Here is a 20,424-nt window from a genome sequence, read left to right as displayed (position 1 = left end):
AATCTAAAAAAAAAAAAAGACACTAGCCGAGAAAGCAGGCACAAGAAGCCGACAAGTGAAGGAGAAATCCCTTTTGAGTGGGTCTGACACATGCTTTTTTGTTTTGCATGTATGTTCTTTTTTTTCCTGTGGGCAATGAATTCATTTTTGAAACATTTTGCTTGTGAAGTTGCCTAAGCAGCCGTGGAGCGGATTGCAACAGGCTTAGAAGGTCATTCTGGGTGCCCGTGGGCAGGGAGGACAGACGTGGCAGGAATACATTTGTAAACTAGGTTCAGGTTAGCACGCCTACAAGGTACCAGTACTCGGACAAAGGGCGGGCAGTTGCGCCTGCGCGGACCTTCGGACCTTTCCGAAAGGAGTTTGACCCCGCCCCGGGTGACGTCACGATCGAGTTGCCATGGCTCTGCTGAACGGTCTGGCTTCCGCGCTGGAGTCCTACAGGGGCCGGGACCGCCTGGTGAGAGGAAGTGTGGGGCCGTGGCGGGACCGGAATAACCTGGAGTTTGCTCAGGACTTAGAGATGAGGAAACAGGCCAGAGCTGGGGTACTAAAGGGACCGATATTGGCAGACTGGTTTCTTGCATGAGAACTTCCTACCTCAGCCTCTCGAATTGTTGGGATTACAGGCACACAGCTTGAAACTAATAATTTCTGACAAGCAAATGAAATAATAAAAGATCTGGTACTGTAGCCCGCTGCTTTCCTAGCATAGATGAAACCTTAAGGTCCTTCCTCAGCACCACATAAACCAGATATGTTAGCACAAGCCTGTGATCTCGGCACTGGTAATGGAAAGATCAGTAGTTGAAGGCCAGCCTGGGCTACATGATACCCTGTCTCAAATCAAAAGAAACAAAGATACAAGGTCAGGCGAGCCTGCTGAATTTCTGTGTTGTAAGTCTCTTATTGAATGGCCTGCTCTCTAGAGTCTTTCAAACAAATTGCTATTTTGCCTCCCTGGCTGCTCTTTCAGTCCCGCTAAAGGCATGCCTGGCTAGACCAGGAAGAACCTTGTGTCCCTGCCTGTGGGCAAAGGAGGGCCCAGGAGGTGGGAAATAGTTTTGTTTTCTTTGAACCTGTCATTTCAACCATTGGTGAGCAAGCTAGCACTCTAATGGGATTCTCCATGGCAACTCTTCCTCCTCCCAGCCCCTCTTCTTTCTTTGTTGAAACAGGCCTTGTTATTGTAGTTCAGGTTGCCTGTAAGGCTGACCTTGAACTTTCTTGCCCTTCTACCTCAGCTCCCCAAATACTGTCTGGGATGACTGGTGTGCCTCACCACACTGGCCTATATGGCACCTTTTGGATTTTGATGTCAAGCTCTCCTCTTAACCTCTGCGTTGCTTGGGTGTTGGCTCAATTGGTAGAGTGCTTGTGTATCGCGCAGGACTTGGTTTCAGTCCTCTGACACACAAGATGCTTGCAGACCTCTCATTCCAGAGTTTGGGAGGTGAAGGCAGGAGGATCAGGAATTCTAATCATGACCACAGTGTCCAGTTAGCCTAGGCTACATGAGACCTTGTCTCAAATTAACAACTACAATAAAGTTACATCTTTTAAAAAAAAGGAGAAAAAGAAAAAAGCTTTCACTTTTAGCCAGGTTAATTGCCTCATGCTTATTATGACAGCCCTGTGGATGCTGAGGCAGGAGAATGATAGTGACTTGCTGGGCTATGTGGTGAGTGAGGTGAACGTGAGACCCAGCCTGAGCAACCAAAAGAAAGAAACAAAAGATAAAAACCTTTCAGATTGGGTTGGAAGTTTATTGACTCTTAGAACTTTCTGGTTTTTTGAGACAGGGTCTCAGCAGCCCAGGCTGGCCTTGAACTTGGGGGTGATCCTCCTGCCTCAGTCTCTCAAGTACTGGGAAGTATAGGCCTGAGCCACCATGCCCAGCAACTCTTTCAATCCTTTCCAGTTCCATCCTACAGGGCCTATGGCTGGGTGTGTGGTGGGGATTGCGGCTCAGCCCTGATTGGGACCGTGGTAACCGCTTCTGGTCTCCCGCAGATCCGGACATTGGGGTATTGCTGCCAGCTCATTGGTGGGGTCCTAGTGGAACAATGCCCCACCAGGTCCGAAGTGGGAAGGCGCTTGCTGGTGGTGTCAGCCCAGCTCAGTCACTGCAGGACTGTCTTGAGACTCTTTGATGACCTGGCCATGTTTGTCTACACTAAGCAGTATGGCCTGGGGACAGAGGTAACGTTAATGGGGCTGTAGGTAGAGGGGACTCGAACTTCCCAAGGAACAGGAGCAGTGGCTTCCGTGGGTGTTCTAAGGGCTTGCTCCAAAGTGCTTCCTACGGGGTGATCTTACTATTTTTTATGGCAGTATGGGCCCTAGAACTGGAGCCTTGTGTGGGTTACTTGAGCATTTTACTGTTAAGCCACATACACTGCCCCTCAGTGGGGGGGGGATTCTAGGCAGTGACTCCGCTGCTGAGCCACACTCCTAACCTCAGTAGGTAGGTAAAAGGGCTCACTAAACAAAATTGATCACTTGAGTTTAGGTGGACAGAGAAAACACTCCTGAACGTTGTCTTTTGAACACACACACACACACACACACTTTGAAAGTCCCCAAGCCAGGGGTGCTGGCCTACACTTGTAATCTTAGCACTTGAGAAATAGAGGCAAGTGGATCTGAGGTTTAAGATCTGGGCTGGGGAGATAGTTCAGTTGGTGAAATAATTGTGTAATCCTGAGAACCTGAGTATGATTCCCAAAACCCATGTAAAATAGATCCAGTGTGGAGGCCCGTGCTTGTAATCCCATTCTGGAGAGGCATAGATGGAGGATCCTTGGGGGATAGATGCCATTGCCCAGGAAGCCTAGCCTTTTTAGTGAGCTTCAGAACTGTGAGAGACAGTCTCAAAACAACAACAACAACCAGTGCAGGCTACAACAACAACAACCAGTGCAGGATGTGCAGATTGCTCAGTGGATAAAGTGCTTGATACACAAGTGTGAGGACCTGAGTTCAAATCTCCAGGATCCACATAAGGTAATGTCTCTGACTCTAGCATTTCTACAGTGAGGTGAAATGTAGAGACAGGAGAATCCCCAGAAGCATGAAGGACAACTAGCTTGGTGAGAGGAATGGGGAGAAAGACTCTGCCCCAATCAAAATAGAAGGCAAGGACTGACAACACTGAGGGTGTCTTCCAACTGCTGTGGAAGCACATGTGCTGTGCTGTGTGGATGCACACACCTATACTCTCACACAAGAGTGAACACACCCTCCCCATACTGACACTCCTCTGTTAGAGGACTCACAACTGTCTATAACTTTATCTCTAGAGAACCTCACACCCTTTTCTGGTTTCCAAAAGCATTTGCACTACTCTGCATATAAAACACACACACACACACACACACACGCACACACCCACCCACACACACACACCATAGAGTTCAAGAGCATTCTTAGGTATAGAGTGAGTTTGAGACCAGCCTCAAATATGTGAGACACTGTCTTTAAAACAAAATTCCTGGGGCCAGACAGATGGCTCAGTGGTTAAGAGTGCTTGTTGCTTAATCATGAGGATAAGAATATTGACCCCCCCACACACCCATTTGCAGCAGCTCACAAATACCTCTACCTTCAGCTTCAAGGGATCCCATGCCCTCTTCTGGCCTTGGAGGGTACTGCGTACATCTGGGTGTGCTTATATGTGAGCAACAGGCACAAGTAAGTAAATCAAAATTAAGTAACAGCAACAACAAACTTTGGTGTCTAGCTTAGTCCTCCTGCAATGTTTGTGGCTGATATAAGGCTTGGGGTTTTGACAACTCTTGAGGAGATTCCATTGCTTGAGTTGAGAGCCCGTAGGCTGTCCAATGAGCATGAACAGAGGAAGCCAGGCCTAGCTCATTTCTTGCTTAGCTGTTAGCAGTGAGCTATACTGCTCAGGTACCAGGACATAGACTGGTCATGGGGAAGTCTCTCCAGAATAGGACGATCCTAGATGGGTAGTGGGGAGGTCTGACTTGCAGGCCTATCCCCATATCTTGGTTTCATAGGAGGAGGACATCTTCATCCGATGCTTGTCTGTCCTGAGTAACACGGCTGACCAACTGTACTATCCATGTGAGCATATCGCCTGGGCTGCCGATGCCAAGGTCCTCCAGGTGGACTCTGCTCGGTGGTGGACACTGAGCACAGCCCTCTGGACTCTCTCTCTACTCCTTGGAGCGGTCAAGTAAGTGACATCTGCCAGAGGGGCCACCTGAGATCCCCAAGTGGTGTTACCTCAGCAGAGGCCCAAAAGTTGGCAAGCCTTCATGTATTGGATTCTCTTTCCTTATTTTTATTATTTTTAACTTTGTGTATAAATGTTTTGCCTGTATGTATGTCTGTGCACCCTGTGTGTGCAGTGCCCCAACAGAAGCCAGAAGATGTCATATCCCTGGAACTGGAGTTACAGACAGTTGTGAGCTGCTGTGTGGGTGCTGGGAACTAAAACCAGGTCCTCTGTAAGAGCAGCCAGTGCTCTCAGCTGCTGAGCCACATCTGCAGGTCCCCCCAGCCCCCACGCCCTGCTGTTTGACCCTCTTGTTTGTTTCTAACAACTGCTGTAAAAGTTGGATACAGATGGGGGTCATTTAAACAACACATCAGTTAGTTCACAGTACTGGAGGTCAGAAGCTTGAAATGAGTTGCATGGTGTAAAGTCCAGGTGGGGCAAGGCCAGGCCTTCTGCAGGCTCCACAGTGTATCCACATGTGTCTTTTGTCTAGCCAGCCTACACCTCTGCTTGTGGCCCTCTCCTCCTCCAAAGCTGGCACCTCAGAATCTTCCAGTGTGTCTCTGCTTCTGATCCCTCACTTCTCCCCCCCCCCATCTCTCTCATCACTCTCTCAATGGATACATTTATTTTTGAAAGCTTTTAAAGAAATATTTGAGGTGGAGGGCCAGTAAGATGGCTCAGCAGCCTAAGGACCTGAGTTCCAACCCCAGAACCTAAATGGTTCAGGGAAAGGACCAATTCCTGTAAGTTGTCCTCTGAACCCTACTTGTCCACTATGGTGCACACATGCCTCACATACAAGTGTTTAAAAGACATTTTTAATCAAATAATAAAAAAATTAAACTTTAGAGGACAATGACTGAGGAATGCCATCTCAGGTTGGCCTCTGGTCTCCACGTGCTCACACATGCAGGATAAGCCATGGGGAGCAAGGGAGATGGCCCCATGGTTAAGAGCATTGCTTATAGCCATTGGGGCTTTAGTTCTGACCCCGACACCCACACGGCACCCGTGGGGATGGGGCAGATGAGGACATGGAACTCTTGTTACTCTTTACATGTCTTGGCCTGAACCCAGACCTTGTGTTTTCGGCTAGTTTGGCAGCCAGCAAGCCTCAGTGGCCCTCCTGTCCCTGAATTTAGATCCTCCTGCTTCAGCCTTCCAAGAGGATGGGACAACAGGCCTGTGCCACCATGTCTGGCTCTGACAATTCATTTCCAGCCTTTGGATGTATGTGTCTCTGACATGCTTAGACAATATCCCGATGTCCTTTCATGAGTATGGTTTTCTTGCTGACCACAGCTGACCTCCAAGGTCCCCTTAAGCTTGCTGTCTGCATCCCCATGCACACTGCTGACTGTTTCTCAGCACTCAAGAGATTCGAGAGTGGATATTAGGGCTGAGCTTTTAATGTACCCTGGACTGCTGCTTATGGCCTCCTGTCTATCACTGGACAGGTCCATACTGACTCATGCTGGTGGGATCTAGATTAAGTGACGGGTCTCTCCTGGGCTAGGAATGTGGTTCAGCATACATGAGGCCCTGGTTTCCATCCTCAGAAATTACATAAGCTGAATGTGGTGGTTCATGCCTGTCATCCCAGAACTCAGAACAGAGGATCAGGAAGAGGCAAGGGGAGTCAGGGCAGGAACTCAAGGCAGAGAACCATGGAGAAACACTGCCTGCAGGCTCACTTATTGGTACCATCACCTGCATAGTTTGGATCTGGAACCCTGACCAGGTAGGGGAAGAGAATGAGGAAAGGATTGTGACATCAAGTGACAGAGACTTAGGTACATGTACAGAAAGGTGGAGATTCTGCTCTATCCAGTGAGGTCTAGGGAAGCCAAGGTTATGTAGTGAGATCCCGTCTCAAAAACAAAACCATCCAACCAACCATTACCTCTGCCAAGAGGAAAGAAAGGCTGAGATCAGGCAGGGTGTGCACACTCTAATGGAGTGGTGCTGTACCCAGGAACCTCAGTTTATTATGTGCAGTACTATGGGGGGGGGAGAGAAAGAGAGAGAGAGAGAGAGAGGAAGGAGAAGGAGAGGGAGGGGGAGGGGGAGGGGGAGAGAGGGAGAGAGAGAGGGAGAGAGAGAGGGAGAGGGAAAGAGGAAGAGGGAGAGGGAGAGGGGGAGAAAGAGAGAGAGAAGCTAGTCTCAGGAGGAAGTGTCTGTAGGCAGCAGCCTCAGACTAAGTACCTGGGAGGAGGAGGCTGCAGTGTGTAGTTTTTGTACACAGTGGTCAATCATTTGTACTCAGACCCCCTAGAAAACCTTGCCAGCCTCTCTTGAGCCTCATCTTTTTGGGAAGCTTTGCCACTTCCATGGGGCTAAGGCATTGGAATTCTTGACATGGCCATATCCCCGTCAAACATACATATTTACTCAGGATTCCCCTCACTCAGGACTTCCTTTGCTCTCTAGTAAATAATATGACCCCCATGTCCCGTATGCCCACAGGCTAATCTGCTCCTTAATCACAGTTTTTCCTCTCAGATGATTCTAGGCTGAGTCAGTTTGACAGTTAAAGCTAACTAGGGCAGAACCCCAGGCTTTGCCCTACAAAGGGACAAGTCTCTCTTCCAAGGCATCTTCCAAGGTACAGCTAGTCACTATGCAGGAGGCTGCAAGCAGGACCACGGCTGGCCACATACAGACAGTAGCCAGTCTTGGAGTCCCTGGATTGAAGGCAGTAGAGGCTCCTGTTGCTTTTGCTGCTGTGGGAAGCTGCCCCTGCCCCTCCCAGCTTGTCATGCTGCTCTGACAGAGCATCCCTGTCTCCTGTGTTGCAGGGCCCTGTGGACAATGTTGAAGCTAAGACAGAAGCTGCGGAGCCCCACAGGCACCTTTGCAAGGTACCTTGCCCTAACCTTTCCTGTGAGGTGCATAGAGTGCTCACCTCTCCGACCCACGCCCCTGCTGAGCTTTTCCTCGAGAGTAGTAAAGAGATGTCTGCCATGCCTCCTAGGGCACTGATGACACACTAAAGTATGGTTTAATCAAATTCCTCTTTGTGGAACCAAACAGAGCCTGACCCTCCTCACCTCTCCATATGTGAGGGAAAGCCAGCAGTCAACAGTCCGGATGGCTGTTAGGTTCAGGGATAGATCACTACTAAAGTACTTGAGAGCGGGTGTGTGTGTGTGTGTGTGTGTGTGTGTGTGTGTGTGATGGATGTGGTATCTCTGATATGTAGAATGTGTGTGTTTTCACAGAGCATTGCTTTAGCCTCTGGGTGGGAAGTCTTGCTTTTCCCCAGTAGGGAAACAGGTTAGAATGAGGACTATAGGCTGAGCCTTCGGGGCTGGATCTCATAGTAGTGTGGGTGATGTGAAGTTGAGACAACAGTCACACTTCCTATGGCCCATGCCCAAGGATTTTGAGAAGCTGTGGAATTGAGGTTGTGGGCCCTTCTGTGCTTTTTTTTTTCCCCTGAGGGATATGGAAAGGCAGGCGAGTGGCTCTCTCCTCTCTCTCTCCCACAGCCAGCTGCCCAGGAGCAAGCAGAGGGCCATGGAGGCAAGGATATGCTCAGAGGTTTTAACTCTACTCAGCAACTTGGCTGACCTGGCAAATGCTGTGCACTGGTTGCCCCGAGGTGTCCTGTGGGCTGGCCGCTTCCCTCCTTGGCTGGTGGGCCTCATGGGTACCATCTCCTCCATCCTCAGCATGTGTCAAGCTGCCAGGACTGGCAGACAGGCTGAGGCAGACAGCCCTTGATGAGGTCCTGGACTGGCAGCTGGAGGACACTGGTGTTCAACAGGACTCAGATTTCTAGAGTGGGAACCACTGGCCATGGGTGGTGCATCCATAATTGTGTACTCAGGTGCTGGCCCCTCTTTGGGGTGGGAAAGGGGCTGAAATGAGGTGATCTCAGGCCCTAGCTAGGGTTTCAGGGGAAGCTGCTCCTTTGGAGAGAGGTGGGCACATGAGAACCTCAGAACTCCCAGAGCCAAGGCCAGGTTTTTCAAAGTCCTAGGAGGACATCCCAGGAGGACACTGCTAGAGTGTTCCATCTGCTGGCTTGCCTTAATGTGAGTGGGAGAGACATGTTGTACCTCAGGTCGGGCTTCAGCAAAGCTGGAATGTCTATTAAATTTCTTGATATGGTGCCAGTGTGTATGTGAGGTGATCAGAGCAGTCCCACTCTGGCCTTCCCTGGTTTATTCTCACAGGTGCACTGAACGTGAGTGGGAAACCACTAATCTGCCCCACCCCTCAGCCTTACTGGCCTCGGTATCGGATTGACCTCTGACCACTGAGCCCAGGACTAGGATCGAGCTCCATACTTCCTGCAGTTCTCAGAGGGCTGTAGGTCACTGCCTCCAGGAAGGCCACACCTAAATGAGGGACCTCAAGGGCCACAGAGTCCCCATTTATGCTGGGGTTGGGCCATAGTTGTTGGCCTCTCTGAAGATGTGTAGATAGATTTGTGTCCTCTATCAGAGACCATGGTAGGTTGGCCCTTTTCTTCTCTTTAAACAATTTAAGTGTTTATTACATTTTAGTGTGTGTCACAGCTCTCACCATCCATGGCCTAGGGATCGAGTTTGGTTTGTTAGGCTTGGCTGCAGGCACCTGTACTCATGGGGCCGTTTCACCCGTTCACATGTATAGTTTTTGATCTGAAAGCTAAGAATGTTTGTGAGACTCTGGGCCCAGCCTAGGAGACAGCAGCCTTTGAACTTTACATGATACCAACCTTTTGTGTTTCTGTTTTAAGACAGTCCTGCTGCGCAGGCAAGGCTCCTTCCCAAGTACAGACATTTCTTTTCCTTCCCTTTGTCCCCCTCCCTACTAGGGATGGCTCCCATGTTCTGCTGTCAAGATACAATGCCCTTCAGCCCCCTCCCCTTTTGGTGTTGGCCAAAGTCCAAGAAACTTTTTTTTTTTATATGGAAGATAGGTGGTTGTGGACCAGTGGGATGCTGGGACCACTGGGGTAGAGGGGTACAGGGCCCCAGTAAAGCATCCCACCCTTCTGCTTGTTGGGCACCCGTGCAGGGCTCATGGGTAGGCTAGTATCAGCTCCTATCTCTGGTGGTCCCACCTGCTCTAATTCCCCAGACCATCAGGTAGGAGTCCTGGTATCTGTTCCCCACCCTCAAAGCAGTGCCTTACCTAGTCAAGGTGCCAGGAAGACAGGCTGAGCTTGAGGTCCAAGCCTTGCATGGGAAGACCTTTGACACAAACCATGTATGGTGCAGACATGGAGCAAAAGGACAGACACTTCCAGAAAAGGCAGCTTGCCTGAGCTGTCCAATGGTTCTGGATGGGGATGGAGCTAAGATGTCATGTGTACTGGCCAAGTCCTCCATCGGTGAGCTCCAGTCCCCATTATAGCTAATTTTTCTGTGTTTGAGACAAGGCCTTATTTGGTCAGGTTGCCTTGAATTTACTATGTAGTCAAGGATGCTTGAAACTTCTTCTTGAGACAGGGTCTCCCTATATAACCTTGGTTGGTTTCAAACTCAGAGTGCCTCTTGGCTGTCTGCCTCTGGAGTGGTGGCATTAAAGGTGCATGCTGCCATACCCAACTAAACTTTTATTTTTCAGAAAAAGACTTGTATAAGTACCACATGCATACCTGGTGCCTATGGAGGTTGAGTCCCCCAGAACTGGAGTTTACATGATTTGAAGCCATCATGGGAAGCAAATCCAGGCCCTTTCTAAGAGTACCCAGTGCTCTTAAACACTGAACCACCTCTCCATCTCCCAGACCTTAAACATAAATAGTGTGTGTGAATGCAGGTGTGTGTAAAGGTCAGAGGACAAACTTAGGTTCTAGCAGCTTGAGACAGAGTCTCTTCATTGTTTACTGTTATGTACATTATGCTAGCTGGTCAGTCTCTTGTCTCTGCTTCCTATCTTATATGTATATTGGTATTACAGATGCATGCTGCTCAATCAGGCTTTTAACCTGGCTTAGGCCCTCACACTTGCATGGCAAGCAATTTACGCACTGAGCCATCTTCCCAGTCCCACCTTAAACTTCGGACCCTTTGCCTCCACCTCCTGAGTGCTGAGATTGCAATTGTGTACCACCATGCCAAACTGGAAATAGGATGTGGGGGTTCATGTATGCTTGGTGAGGCTCTTCTAACTGAACCACACTCCCGGGTCTACTAAGCACTGGCTCACCTTCTACATTCATGTTCCTTATCAACAAAACCCTGGCAAGGCACAGCTTCACACTCTGCATTCCCAACCTCCAAAGAAGGTCTGTTTCAGCCTGAGATGCTTTGGATAATTTTATTGCTAGAATCTGGTCATAAGTTCTAGCATGGTTCCAGAATAACCCTGTTGCCAGGATGCTCTGTTATCACTGTGAAAATAATCAAGGGTAGGCGAAGATCACGGTCATGATTGACAAGGGATGCCACTCAACCTCGGAGATTGATTGCTGCTGGCTCACCATCTTCACAAATGAGATCTGCCAGGAAGGACCCACAGCTGCTGGTGATAGATAACTGATGACACTGTCCTACTGTGTACAGTACACAGCTGAGAACCACCTGGCCACCTGATGGGGGATACCCTCAATCCTTCCCAGGGCCAAGTGGAAACCATTTGAACATTTAAATCCAAAAAGTCATGGTGTCTGACAGAGAGCCCACCCAGCTCTAGATGGGTACTGGAATGTTCTCTTCACAGAGTGGGAACTTAAAAGTCAGCTTTCCTAAAGTGCTCGGATACATCTCAGTAAAAAAACAAAACAAAACAAGAAAAAAAAAACCCAAAACAAACAAAACAAAACAAAAAACCCCACAAACACTGATTAGCAACATGGCACAATGAGGTCTGGTAGATGTAGATACACTCTGGACACAAGACAGAGACAGGAAAGGACAAGAATAAGAGCTGTTCGGGTGCTGGGGTCAATGAGCCTAGGGATGAGGACAAGGGGGACCCTGCTCCACTCCTGGCACTCTGAAGTCATTAGCGACCACCACTTTCAGCACCCTGTTGTCTACTAGCTTGTGGTTGGACTCTTGGTGACCACACCCACAGTCGCTCCTGAGCTCAAGAGTGCTTTAGTCTTGGCTCTGGAGGCTCTGTTGCTCATGCCAGCAGCCTCTGACACCTTCCTGTTCCATAGTGGTGGGGATGGCCTGGCTGTCTGCTTAAGAAGGGCTTTTGGTAGTGGCTCCTTAGGATGCTGGGCTCTGGAGACTGACTTGTCCTCTCTGGGACTAAGAACCATCAGTGCAGGACTGGGTCCTGCCTGTTAGTACTTCAGGGCAGGTTGCAGCAGGGAAAGCTGGGTAAGGGATGATTCTGGACCTCGGCCAGGTTTAAATGTGATAGGACCTGGAACTCAGACCTGCCCAGTTCTAGGAACAAGACCAGACCAGAAGGCCAGCTGCTGTCTCGACTCCTGTGCAGGCTGAGGTGGAACCAAGATGGCTGTTTGTGGCCACTCAACAGCAATGTCACTAGGCCATTCCCCCACATGTCCCTGAATGTGTTAGCTTTTCTGTCTGAAGGGACCAGGGGAAACCTGTTCATTTCGCAGCGATCTGTCTGGGATATGTGCTGCCCTGCTAAACCTGGGGTTCTGCATCTCAGTAAGGTGGATGGAAGGACATGGCAGGTGCCCCCTGAGAAGCAGAGTTGGCAAATCCCCAGCCTACTGCAAGGAGTAACAGTTGGTAACTCCTCTCCAGCTTGATTTCTGAACCCACAGATCCAGTTCATTGCTCCATGGGTTGCCTGGGCTGTCTTGAGTCTTTCTAACCCTGTGCCCTCTGTAGTTGCCCAGTTCACTTACTAGTCGAGGCTGTGGCCAGTGCCAGTTGCTGCTTTGAAAGTGGAGATTCGCTGGACTCCCGGTGATTCTAGTGCCTTCTGGTGCTAATGACTCAGTTCAATCGAGAGATCCCTGGGAGGTTATGGAGTCTGCCCTGGAGCTGCTATCTTCTCAGACTTGCCTGCTCTGTCTTCTGGCTTCCAAGCTTTGTATTTTATACCTCTGGTTTAAAATAGCTCTGTGGTTTAGCTGGGGTTCCACCTTCAACTTAAAAGAACTTTGTTTGAGCATATATATTATACATATATACACACACACACACATGCATATATATATATGCATATATATATATATGCATGTTTGTATGTTCAAGGGGCTACCCATGTTTTCCCACTAAATCTATAGAGAGCTGTGAGACCCAAGACACCAACTGGGCAATCTCAGGTGAACAAGTGCCTGGCTGTGCTTGTGCAGGGGAAGGGGATGGCCAGACAGAACAGTCACCCACAGGATCCCCAGAGAGAGAAAGGGTTGTCAGGACAGAAAGGGGTCTGCTCTTGGGGGCCATGGCCCCTCAGAAGAAGATGACATCTTCCTTGCCAACTTCATCTGTGGCGGTGAGTGGTGTGGTTGGCAGCGAGGGAGCTGGGGAGGCAGGTGGCAGTGACGTGCCTCCGAACTTGAAGGCTTCAGGGGGTGTGCCAGCCGGGGCTGGGCTTGGGGCTGGGAAGCAGGGGTCTGAAAGAGAGTTGGTGGTGGTTACAGGAGTGTTAGAAGCCATCCCAAACAGTGGGCGGCCCTCATGGCCAGTGGCCGGGCTCACCTGGGGCAGGCGCAGATCCATGGGTGGCAGGCAGGACGGGACTCAGTGAGCGGCGGTTCCGTGATGCACTGTCATCCTTGCCTATGAACTTATTGAGGAGCAGCTGCTGTTTCAGGTCGAAGGATGCTGGAAGAGGGAAGGTGCTTGAGCCTGACTATGCCATCTGGTGGGGGTGGGTCTCCCCTACTTGTACTTCTGCATGGGCACCAGATAAGTACTTTGAAAGGTGGCATGGAGTCGCTCAGTGTTGGCACAAGAGAAGCGTGCAGCTTCCAAGCAGACATCATCTCCCCATGATCATTAGGACATGGATTCTGCTTATGGAGAGGTCCCACAATACCTTCTGTGTCAACAGAGGGTAGGGAATCTCTATGGTGAGGGGACAAAGATGCTGGGTACAGCCCTAGTGTGTGTCCTGTGCCCCAGCTGGGAGATCCTAAGTAAATGAGCATGATGGTTAGTTTTGTCAACAACAGGACCTGGGCCAAAGGTTTCAGTGAAGGATTGTCTACATCAGGCTCACCTGTGGGTAATCTGTCTGTGGGTTGTCTGTCTTATTTGCCTTGATCGGTGTGAAAGACCAAGGCTGGCTGGACACTAAGCACACTGCATTCATTTCTCTCTGCTCCTGGCTGGCTATGACTGGCTGCCTCAAGCTCTTGCTGCTCTGACTCCTCACAACTACGGACTCAAACCTGGAACTATGAGTCAGGACATTTTATCACAACAGAAATGCAACTGGAAAAATGAGTTTTCTCTGCCTCCTTGCCACGCTGGTGCTTGGTTATTTGCCTCCCTGTCTGAAATCTGTGTTTCAGTTCTGCTGCTGGGACGGAGGTCCACTGGGAGGGGTGTGATGTTTCTCTGAATGGTGTGGGGGTCCTTGAGCTTTGGGGGTGGGGTGCAGCTCACCTGAGCTCTCCCAACGCTGGGAACCCCTGCTCTTGCTGCCCTTGTCCTTGCCACCCTTGGTGGAGGCGGCCAGCTTGGTGGGGATCTGTTGCTGCACGGCCGTCTGCCTCTGAATCTGATTGGTGGCACTGAGCAGCTGGATGGGCACATCGCTCTTGGCTGGCCGGCTCTCAGCAGGGGCACTGTCCCAGCGGGCCACCTCAGGTCGCTCTACGTACTCAGGTCCCGTGCCATGTAGCAGCATGCTCCCTTGGGTTCCCAGTGCTTTGGCTGGGGCCGAGTGCCCCTCCAGCCCATCCCCATTGAAGCTGGGAGGGTGGCTTGCAGGCTGGGCCTGGAATAGAAGACACATCCTATTGCTGCTAAGCCTGCTGGTGACTATTAACCCATACCAGGCTTCCCGGCCTTTTGGTGCCTTTGGCCTGGGGAGGACCAAACATGGCTGCTAAATGCTCAGAGATGAATGGGTGTTGCCTACCCAGCTCTGGGTCCAGTTTGTAGCTGGGAAAGTCGATTCTGCACTCTGCAGAGCATTGCTTCCATCTAAAGTTGCTCCTGGTGATTGACAGTTCTTGGAGCACTGTCAATATATATGTACCCATGGTCACACTGAGCCATATGCATGCATGCTCGCTCATTCTCTCTCAAATATGTCCACACAATTTATATTTAGACTACTCATAGAAACTTTTTGTTTGAGACAGGGTCTCTCTATGTAGCCCTGGCTGTCCTGGAACTCTATGTAGAACAAGTTGGCCTAAAACTCACAGAGATACACCTTTGCATCCTGAGTGCTGGGATTAAAGGCATATGACATTAGGCCTGGCTCCCCCATGCCCTAGGGTCTCACATAGCCCAAATGGTCTTGAACTTGCTATGTAGCCAAGGATGTTCTAATTTCCTACCTCTTACCTCTTGCGTGCTAGGATGACAGGCCTGTGCTACCACATTTAATATATATGGTTTTTTATACAGTGTTGGGGTTCGAACTAGGGGCTTCATGGACACTAGACAAGCACAAAACTGAGCCACATTTCCAGCTGAGTGGGTTTGGCCATACTGGCCCACTAACCTCTGCCAACACCTCCGGGGGCAATGCCCCTGGTACAGTGTTCTGTTTCTTGAACCTGCGCAGCAGTTCCAGGCGCTCACGTTCACGGTCCACTGCTCGCTGAGCCTCACGCAGACGCTCCAGATCATGCTGGTAGGCCTGGCGCTGTCGCTCGAGCTCGGTGCGCTCCTGGTCTAGCCGCTGGCGCAGCTGGCGTGCCTCGCCCTCTCGCTCCTGCAGTCGTGCACCTGCCAGCTCCAGTTCCTGCTGCTGGCGTGCCCGCTCCTTCTCCCATCGCTGCTGCTCCTGGCGCAGTTGGCTTTGCAGTTTCTCCACACCAGCGCGTTCCTCACGCTGCTTCTCAAAGTTGCGTTGCCGCTCTTGCTCTAGCAGCAGGTTCCCACGCGTTGATTGCAGCCGGAACTGCTTCTCACGCTCCTGGATGGCCATTCTTTGCATCTCCACATAGCTATCCTGTTGAGCGATGACTGCCTGGGGACAGGGACGGGGTGGGTCTGATGAGATTCATACACTTGGTTAGACCCAGCCAACCAGTGAAGGGCAGGAGCAGCCAGTCCCTCCCTGATGCTGCAGGTACCTGGAGACTAAGAAGCAACTGCGACAGTGTCTGGACCCGGTGGACCAGCTGCAGAGAGAAAGCCAAATTGGTCTACCTGATGATGGTACATAGGGCATGTGGGCAAGCTGTCCCTGTGGGAGATGGACCAGGGGCGGTACCTCTGATTCCAGGACAGTGGGCAGACATGTGCTATTCTCTGTGCTAGGCATCTCCACCTATTAAGACAAGAATGATAGTATCAAATGGGATCTAAACCACCACAGCTCACTATGGGAGGGGACAAGTCCTTTGTATAGGAAACAGAACTTAGTGCTGGGCTGTGACTGTGGCCATCTGAGGTATGCCTATCTGAGAGTCTGGAAAATGAAGGTGTGGGGGAGCCTAGGAGATGGGTGGGTGGCTGATGTCAGCTCTAAAGTAGGGTGGGCTTGGAGGTGAAGCTTGTGTGGCTACTCATGCAATACATATATACATACATATCCAGTTCAAGTTTCAGACAGTTAGGGCAGGTAGCCTTAGCCTCTGGAAACCTCGGCAACAATGGATGTGCCGAGTCAAAGGTAGAGGGAAGGGCCAGTCAGGAGCACTGGCAGATGTCACCACACACTCTGGGTAGCTTGTGGAACCACTTGTGGGGCAACTATGCTGTGCCTATCCCCGCCGCCCCCTGCCTCCTTCCCAAGTCACTACTTGCCATTCCCAGGAGTCTGCAGGAGTAATTTTGAAGGCTGTCCTATTAGTGGCAGTTATGCCAACTTGGACTGTCTTTACCCATGCAATCAAAATGACCAGAAGCCACTTACAGCCTGTGGCGATTCCTCGCAGCAGCCACTGGGGGCACTGTCGTCACAGGGCCTAGAGTCTGGGCTGCTAGCAGGCTCCTGCCAGTCTTGGGGCCTGGGGTCACTGTTGTACACCTTCCTTTTAAAGCTGCCACCTGGAGACCCCAAATAGATCACAAGAGGATGCTATGAATCCCATAAGGCTTGGGATCCCCGTCCTCTGAGTCCAGCCCATGTAATAAATGCAGGCTAGAGTATTCCTGGAGGCCTGCTACAGAGTCCTGGCTTTGTAGTACAGAGCCCACAATACCAAGAAGGCTGAGGAATGTTCTCAGGCAGGGATTATACTCCCAAGTCTGGAGAGATAACTTGGCTGTTAAAGGCTAAGGCTCACAAAATTTCAAGAAATTCCACCATACAGTACAATGGATCTGGCGCACATGAGCTTCCCAAGGCCCAGCCTCAGAGGAAGTAACATACTTACCCTTGCTAGGGCCTCCTACACTGTCATAGCCCCCGAAGGTCTCAGCCCTCCGAGGCAGGCCTGCGGAGACACCTCCCTCCTCCACTTGGCTACTGGTGCTGCCCAGGCGCTGGCAGATCAGGCTCTGGATGCCCTCAACTGTGAGGGAGAGGTGGGGAACATGAGTCAGCAGGTGAGGGGGTTATACTAAGGGTAGGAGGGCAGCCCAGACCTGAGCAAGGAGCAAGTATGGCAGTGAGTGCTAGAATAAAGGGTACATACCACTACCTCAGCTTAGGCAGTGCTGAAGACAGAACCCAGTGCTAGGCAAGTGCTCTAACAACAGAGCCCCATCCTGAGCCATCATCCTCAGCCTCTAAGGGAGAGGCTAAGGTAATCAGGCAGCCATAGGTTTGAAACAATCCATCTTGGAGGCAGGCTCCTTAAGATTCAGAAAGTTCTGAAGGGAAGCCTGTTAAATCTCAGGAAGTTCCTGAAACTTACTAAAGGTCATATACAGAAAGGACTGCTAGGGAGAAGAGACCCTCCAACCTAAGTCTTGAAGAGGGTTTCAGAGTCCCAGCCTTCGTTAGTCATCACCTAGGTTGGGGTAGCTTTCAGTGATGGCAGCTGCCTTTAAGTTGTAAGCAACCCCTCACCCCTGCTCCTTCCTGTAAGTGACCCAAATAAACTTACTGATTCACCAAGTTGGACTGGTGTTACTGTTACTTGGGTCTATCATCAGTTCCCTTTCTGGACCTAGGGATGTGATGTACCAGTCTTCACCTAGGTCTAGTAACAGACACATGCTAAATGAAGAGCTAGCTACACAAGAGGGCTGCCCATGAGGGTAAGAGTAGTCTATATACCTTTCAATGACCTGCTGTTATTTCAAAGTCTCTAGTCAGACGAAGAGGCAGGGAGAATATTCCCAGCCCAAGTACCAGATTGTCAGTGTTACTGGAGGCCAAGAATAATAGCCTCAGGAGAGAAGTGTGAAAGGGCGGTGCAGGTATTGCTGGAGAGAGCAAGACACCTACAGGGTCTTTGCTAATCTGAGTAGGCAAAGGGTTGAGTGGTCTGACTTACTGATGGAAGAGAGCCATCAAGCACTGGCTTCCCACCCTGCTCAACATCATGGGGCCCTGGGGGCTACACTGATAACTGTTAGGTGCTCCTATAGTAATAAAGGCTTCCCTTACCAGGTCTAGCTTTGAGCCTGGCAGAGGTGTCTCTGCATGGTCAGGCTAGAACTGTGTGAAGACAGCGGGTAATATATACCCCATGGTTTATAGCATGGCTGTTAAGCCTGCAAGCTTGCCAGAGCTAGAGGTAAGGTTCTGGCCCAAAGTTAGGGTACATTCTGGACTCCAGAAGCCCCTTAAAAGACCATATGTATTTTCCTGAGGATATTATCAGGGACCTGTCCCAGAAAAGAAAGGATACCTATATCAGGGACCTTTGTTTCCCTAACAACAATCTAGATTAATTTATTGATTGATTGTGTTTGAGTATACGCATGTGATACAGCACGCACGTGGAGGTCAGAGGACAACCTGCATTTGTACAAGTTGGTTCTCTCCTTCTACCATGTGGATCTCTAGGACTGAACTCAGGCTTGTCAGATGTGGAGGCTAGTGCCCTTCTCTGCTGGCCATCTCTTAGGCTCAAGCTTTATTCTCCCGCCCCCACCCTAGAGGTCACCCAGGGAGTGTTTGTTGAGTAAGGGCTTAAAGGATTTGGGTAGAGCTTAGCTGTAGAGCCACTGCACATGCTGGATTCCATTCCCTGGATTATTAAAAACAACAGCAACATGACAGTGGTCCTGGGTAAGCAACAGAGTATTAGGCTTGGCTTTGGCCCCCAGGTAACCCACCCTGGAATATCGCAGCATAGCTCTGTGGGGTGGCTAACTTACTCTCACTCATGGCCAGTCTGAGAATCTGCTCCCCCCGGAGGGTCTCGGAGGGGTCACCGCCTCCTCGGAAGAGGCCTCGGTACTGGGCTGAGTCTTCAAGCCCGCTCAGCTGAGCCATCTCCAGGTAGATCTGCTGTTTCTCCAGAAGGCTCTGGGCAATCAGCTGGTCTTTCAGGCTCAGTCGCTCTACAGGAGAACCCAGAGGTGGGGGTTAGCCTTAGGGACCTGCACTTGGAGTCAGCTGTGAGGGTGGGGCTCCCGGCTGGACTGTGCCTTCAGAGGCCGACTCCCTAGCTTTGCAGCATGGTCCTGTCCTCTCCAGTGCCCCTCTTATGCCTACTGTGAACACCAAAGTGGAGAGGAAGTGCTTGCACAGCTAGGAGTCTGGAATAGAAAGCCTTGAAAGACAAAAAGATTTTTTTTTTAATTAAAAAAAACAATTTATTACATTTATTTGTGTATGTCTGTGGGGCACACACATGTATGGAGGTCAAAGGAAAACTTGTAGGAATCGATTTCCTCCATTCTGTGGGACCAGGGGATTGAGTCTGGGTCATTAGGCTTGGCAGCAAGGGTCTACACACTGATCTATCTTGCCATTCCAGTTTGTTGTTGCTGTTGTTTGTTTTTTAAACATTTACTTGCTGGTCATAGTGGCACATGCTTTTAATCCCAGCACTTGGGAGGCAGAGGCATCTCTGGTCTATAAAATGCAGCCAGGACTACATAGAGACCCTGTTTCAAAATGCCTCCCAAATAATTTATGTATATGAGTGTTCTGGCTGGTTTTGTGTGCCAACTTGACACAGGCTGGAGTTATCACAGAGAAGGGAGTTTCAGTTGGGGAAGTGCCTCCATGAGACCCAGCTGTGGGGCATTTTCTCAATTAGTGATCAGGGGGGTAGGGCCCCTTGTGGGTGGTGCCATCCTTGGGCTGGAAGTCTTGGGTTCTATAAGAGAGCAGGCTGAGCAAGCCAGGGGAAGCAAGCCAGTAAGGAACATCCCTCCATGGCCTCTGCATCAGCTCCTGCTTCCTGACCTGCTTGAGTTTCAGTCCTGACTTCCTCTGGTGATCAATAAACAGCCATGTGGAAGTAAGCTAAATAAACCCTTTCCTCCCCAGCTTGCTTCTTGGTCATGATGTTTGTGTCGGAATAGAAACCCTGACTAAAACAAGGAGTGTGCATGAATACATTTGGGTGAGCATATCTATGCACATGCTTGAAGGCCAGAAGATGATGTCAAGTGCGCCTCTCTGTCATTCTGTCTATTCATGTGAGGTAGGGTCTCTCCTCAAAACTGGGGCTTTGCTTTCTCAGCTATGCTGTAAGCCAGCAAATCCTGCCTGTACTTTTCAGACCTGTCGCTATGTGTGTGCATAGGACATCTGGCTTGTTATGTGTAGGTGTTGGGTCTGAACCCTGGCCTACAGGGTGCTGCAGCAAGCACTCCTAACTGCTAAGCCATCTCTCCAGCCCGTTTGTTTTGTTGAGATAGGATTTTATTCCCCACCCCCACCCCCATAGGTTGGAGCTTCCTCAGGCCTTGGTCACTCAAATACAGCCACGCTATAGATTGTTAGGCTTGGTGGCAAGCTGTCTTTATTTGATGGGCTATCCTGTCTGCCCAGAAAACAGAGGTGTTACTGACTAAGTTTTTGGTTTTGAGACACTGTCTTGCTGTAGATTCTTGGTTTACCTGGTAAGTGCTGCATAATACAGGCTGGCTTCAAATTCCCACCAATCTTCCCACCTTAGCCTCCTGGGGCTGGTGAGATGGCTCAGTGGTTAAGAACATTGGTTGTGCTGGGCGGTGGTGCCGCACGTCTTTAATCCCAGCACTTGGGAGGCAGAGGCAGGCGGATTTCTGAGTTTGAGGCCAGCCTGG

At 50.3% G+C, this 20,424-nt stretch overlaps 2 protein-coding genes across 14 annotated transcripts in view; one reads left to right on the top strand and one right to left on the bottom strand.

Moving 5' to 3' along the window:
- Positions 1-355: 355 nt before the first annotated feature.
- Positions 356-8,370, top strand: Pex11g (peroxisomal biogenesis factor 11 gamma). 3 transcript variants are annotated; one of them, XM_031338877.1, is made up of 5 exons: positions 356-460; positions 2,014-2,202; positions 4,026-4,204; positions 7,051-7,113; positions 7,744-8,370. In XM_031338877.1, exons 1-5 carry the CDS (start codon positions 401-403, stop codon positions 7,976-7,978), a joined length of 726 nt encoding a protein of 241 aa, XP_031194737.1. In that variant the 5' UTR covers positions 356-400; the 3' UTR covers positions 7,979-8,370. The 3 variants fall into 3 exon arrangements, with proteins under 3 accessions (XP_031194737.1, XP_031194738.1, XP_031194736.1); XM_031338878.1 differs by lacking the exon at positions 356-460 and adding an exon at positions 466-547; XM_031338876.1 differs by lacking the exon at positions 356-460 and adding an exon at positions 555-897.
- A 2,126-nt stretch (positions 8,371-10,496) lies between these two features.
- Positions 10,497-20,424, bottom strand: part of Arhgef18 (Rho/Rac guanine nucleotide exchange factor 18) — a 113,307-nt gene continuing 103,379 nt past the window's right edge. For 7 of the 11 annotated variants that reach the window (XM_031338865.1, XM_031338868.1, XM_031338870.1 and 4 more), the window contains 10 exons: positions 18,538-18,723; positions 16,641-16,778; positions 16,178-16,311; positions 15,533-15,589; positions 15,393-15,440; positions 14,816-15,286; positions 14,222-14,323; positions 13,744-14,077; positions 12,832-12,957; positions 10,497-12,746 (listed from right to left, as the gene is read on the bottom strand). In XM_031338865.1, the coding sequence (XP_031194725.1) occupies positions 12,583-12,746; positions 12,832-12,957; positions 13,744-14,077; positions 14,222-14,323; positions 14,816-15,286; positions 15,393-15,440; positions 15,533-15,589; positions 16,178-16,311; positions 16,641-16,778; positions 18,538-18,723 (1,760 nt within the window). In that variant the 3' untranslated portion in view covers positions 10,497-12,582. The remainder of the gene's footprint in view (positions 12,747-12,831; positions 12,958-13,743; positions 14,078-14,221; positions 14,324-14,815; positions 15,287-15,392; positions 15,441-15,532; positions 15,590-16,177; positions 16,312-16,640; positions 16,779-18,537; positions 18,724-20,424) is intronic. The other 4 variants (XM_031338875.1, XM_031338866.1, XM_031338874.1 and 1 more) reach the window with 2 other exon arrangements.

This window comes from Mastomys coucha, unplaced genomic scaffold (genome assembly GCF_008632895.1).
Source record: "Mastomys coucha isolate ucsf_1 unplaced genomic scaffold, UCSF_Mcou_1 pScaffold22, whole genome shotgun sequence".
In the NCBI taxonomy this organism is placed as follows: Eukaryota; Metazoa; Chordata; class Mammalia; order Rodentia; family Muridae; genus Mastomys; species Mastomys coucha.
The sequence above is the reverse complement of the archived record's forward strand: the minus strand, read 5'-3'. Positions and strand labels throughout refer to the sequence as shown.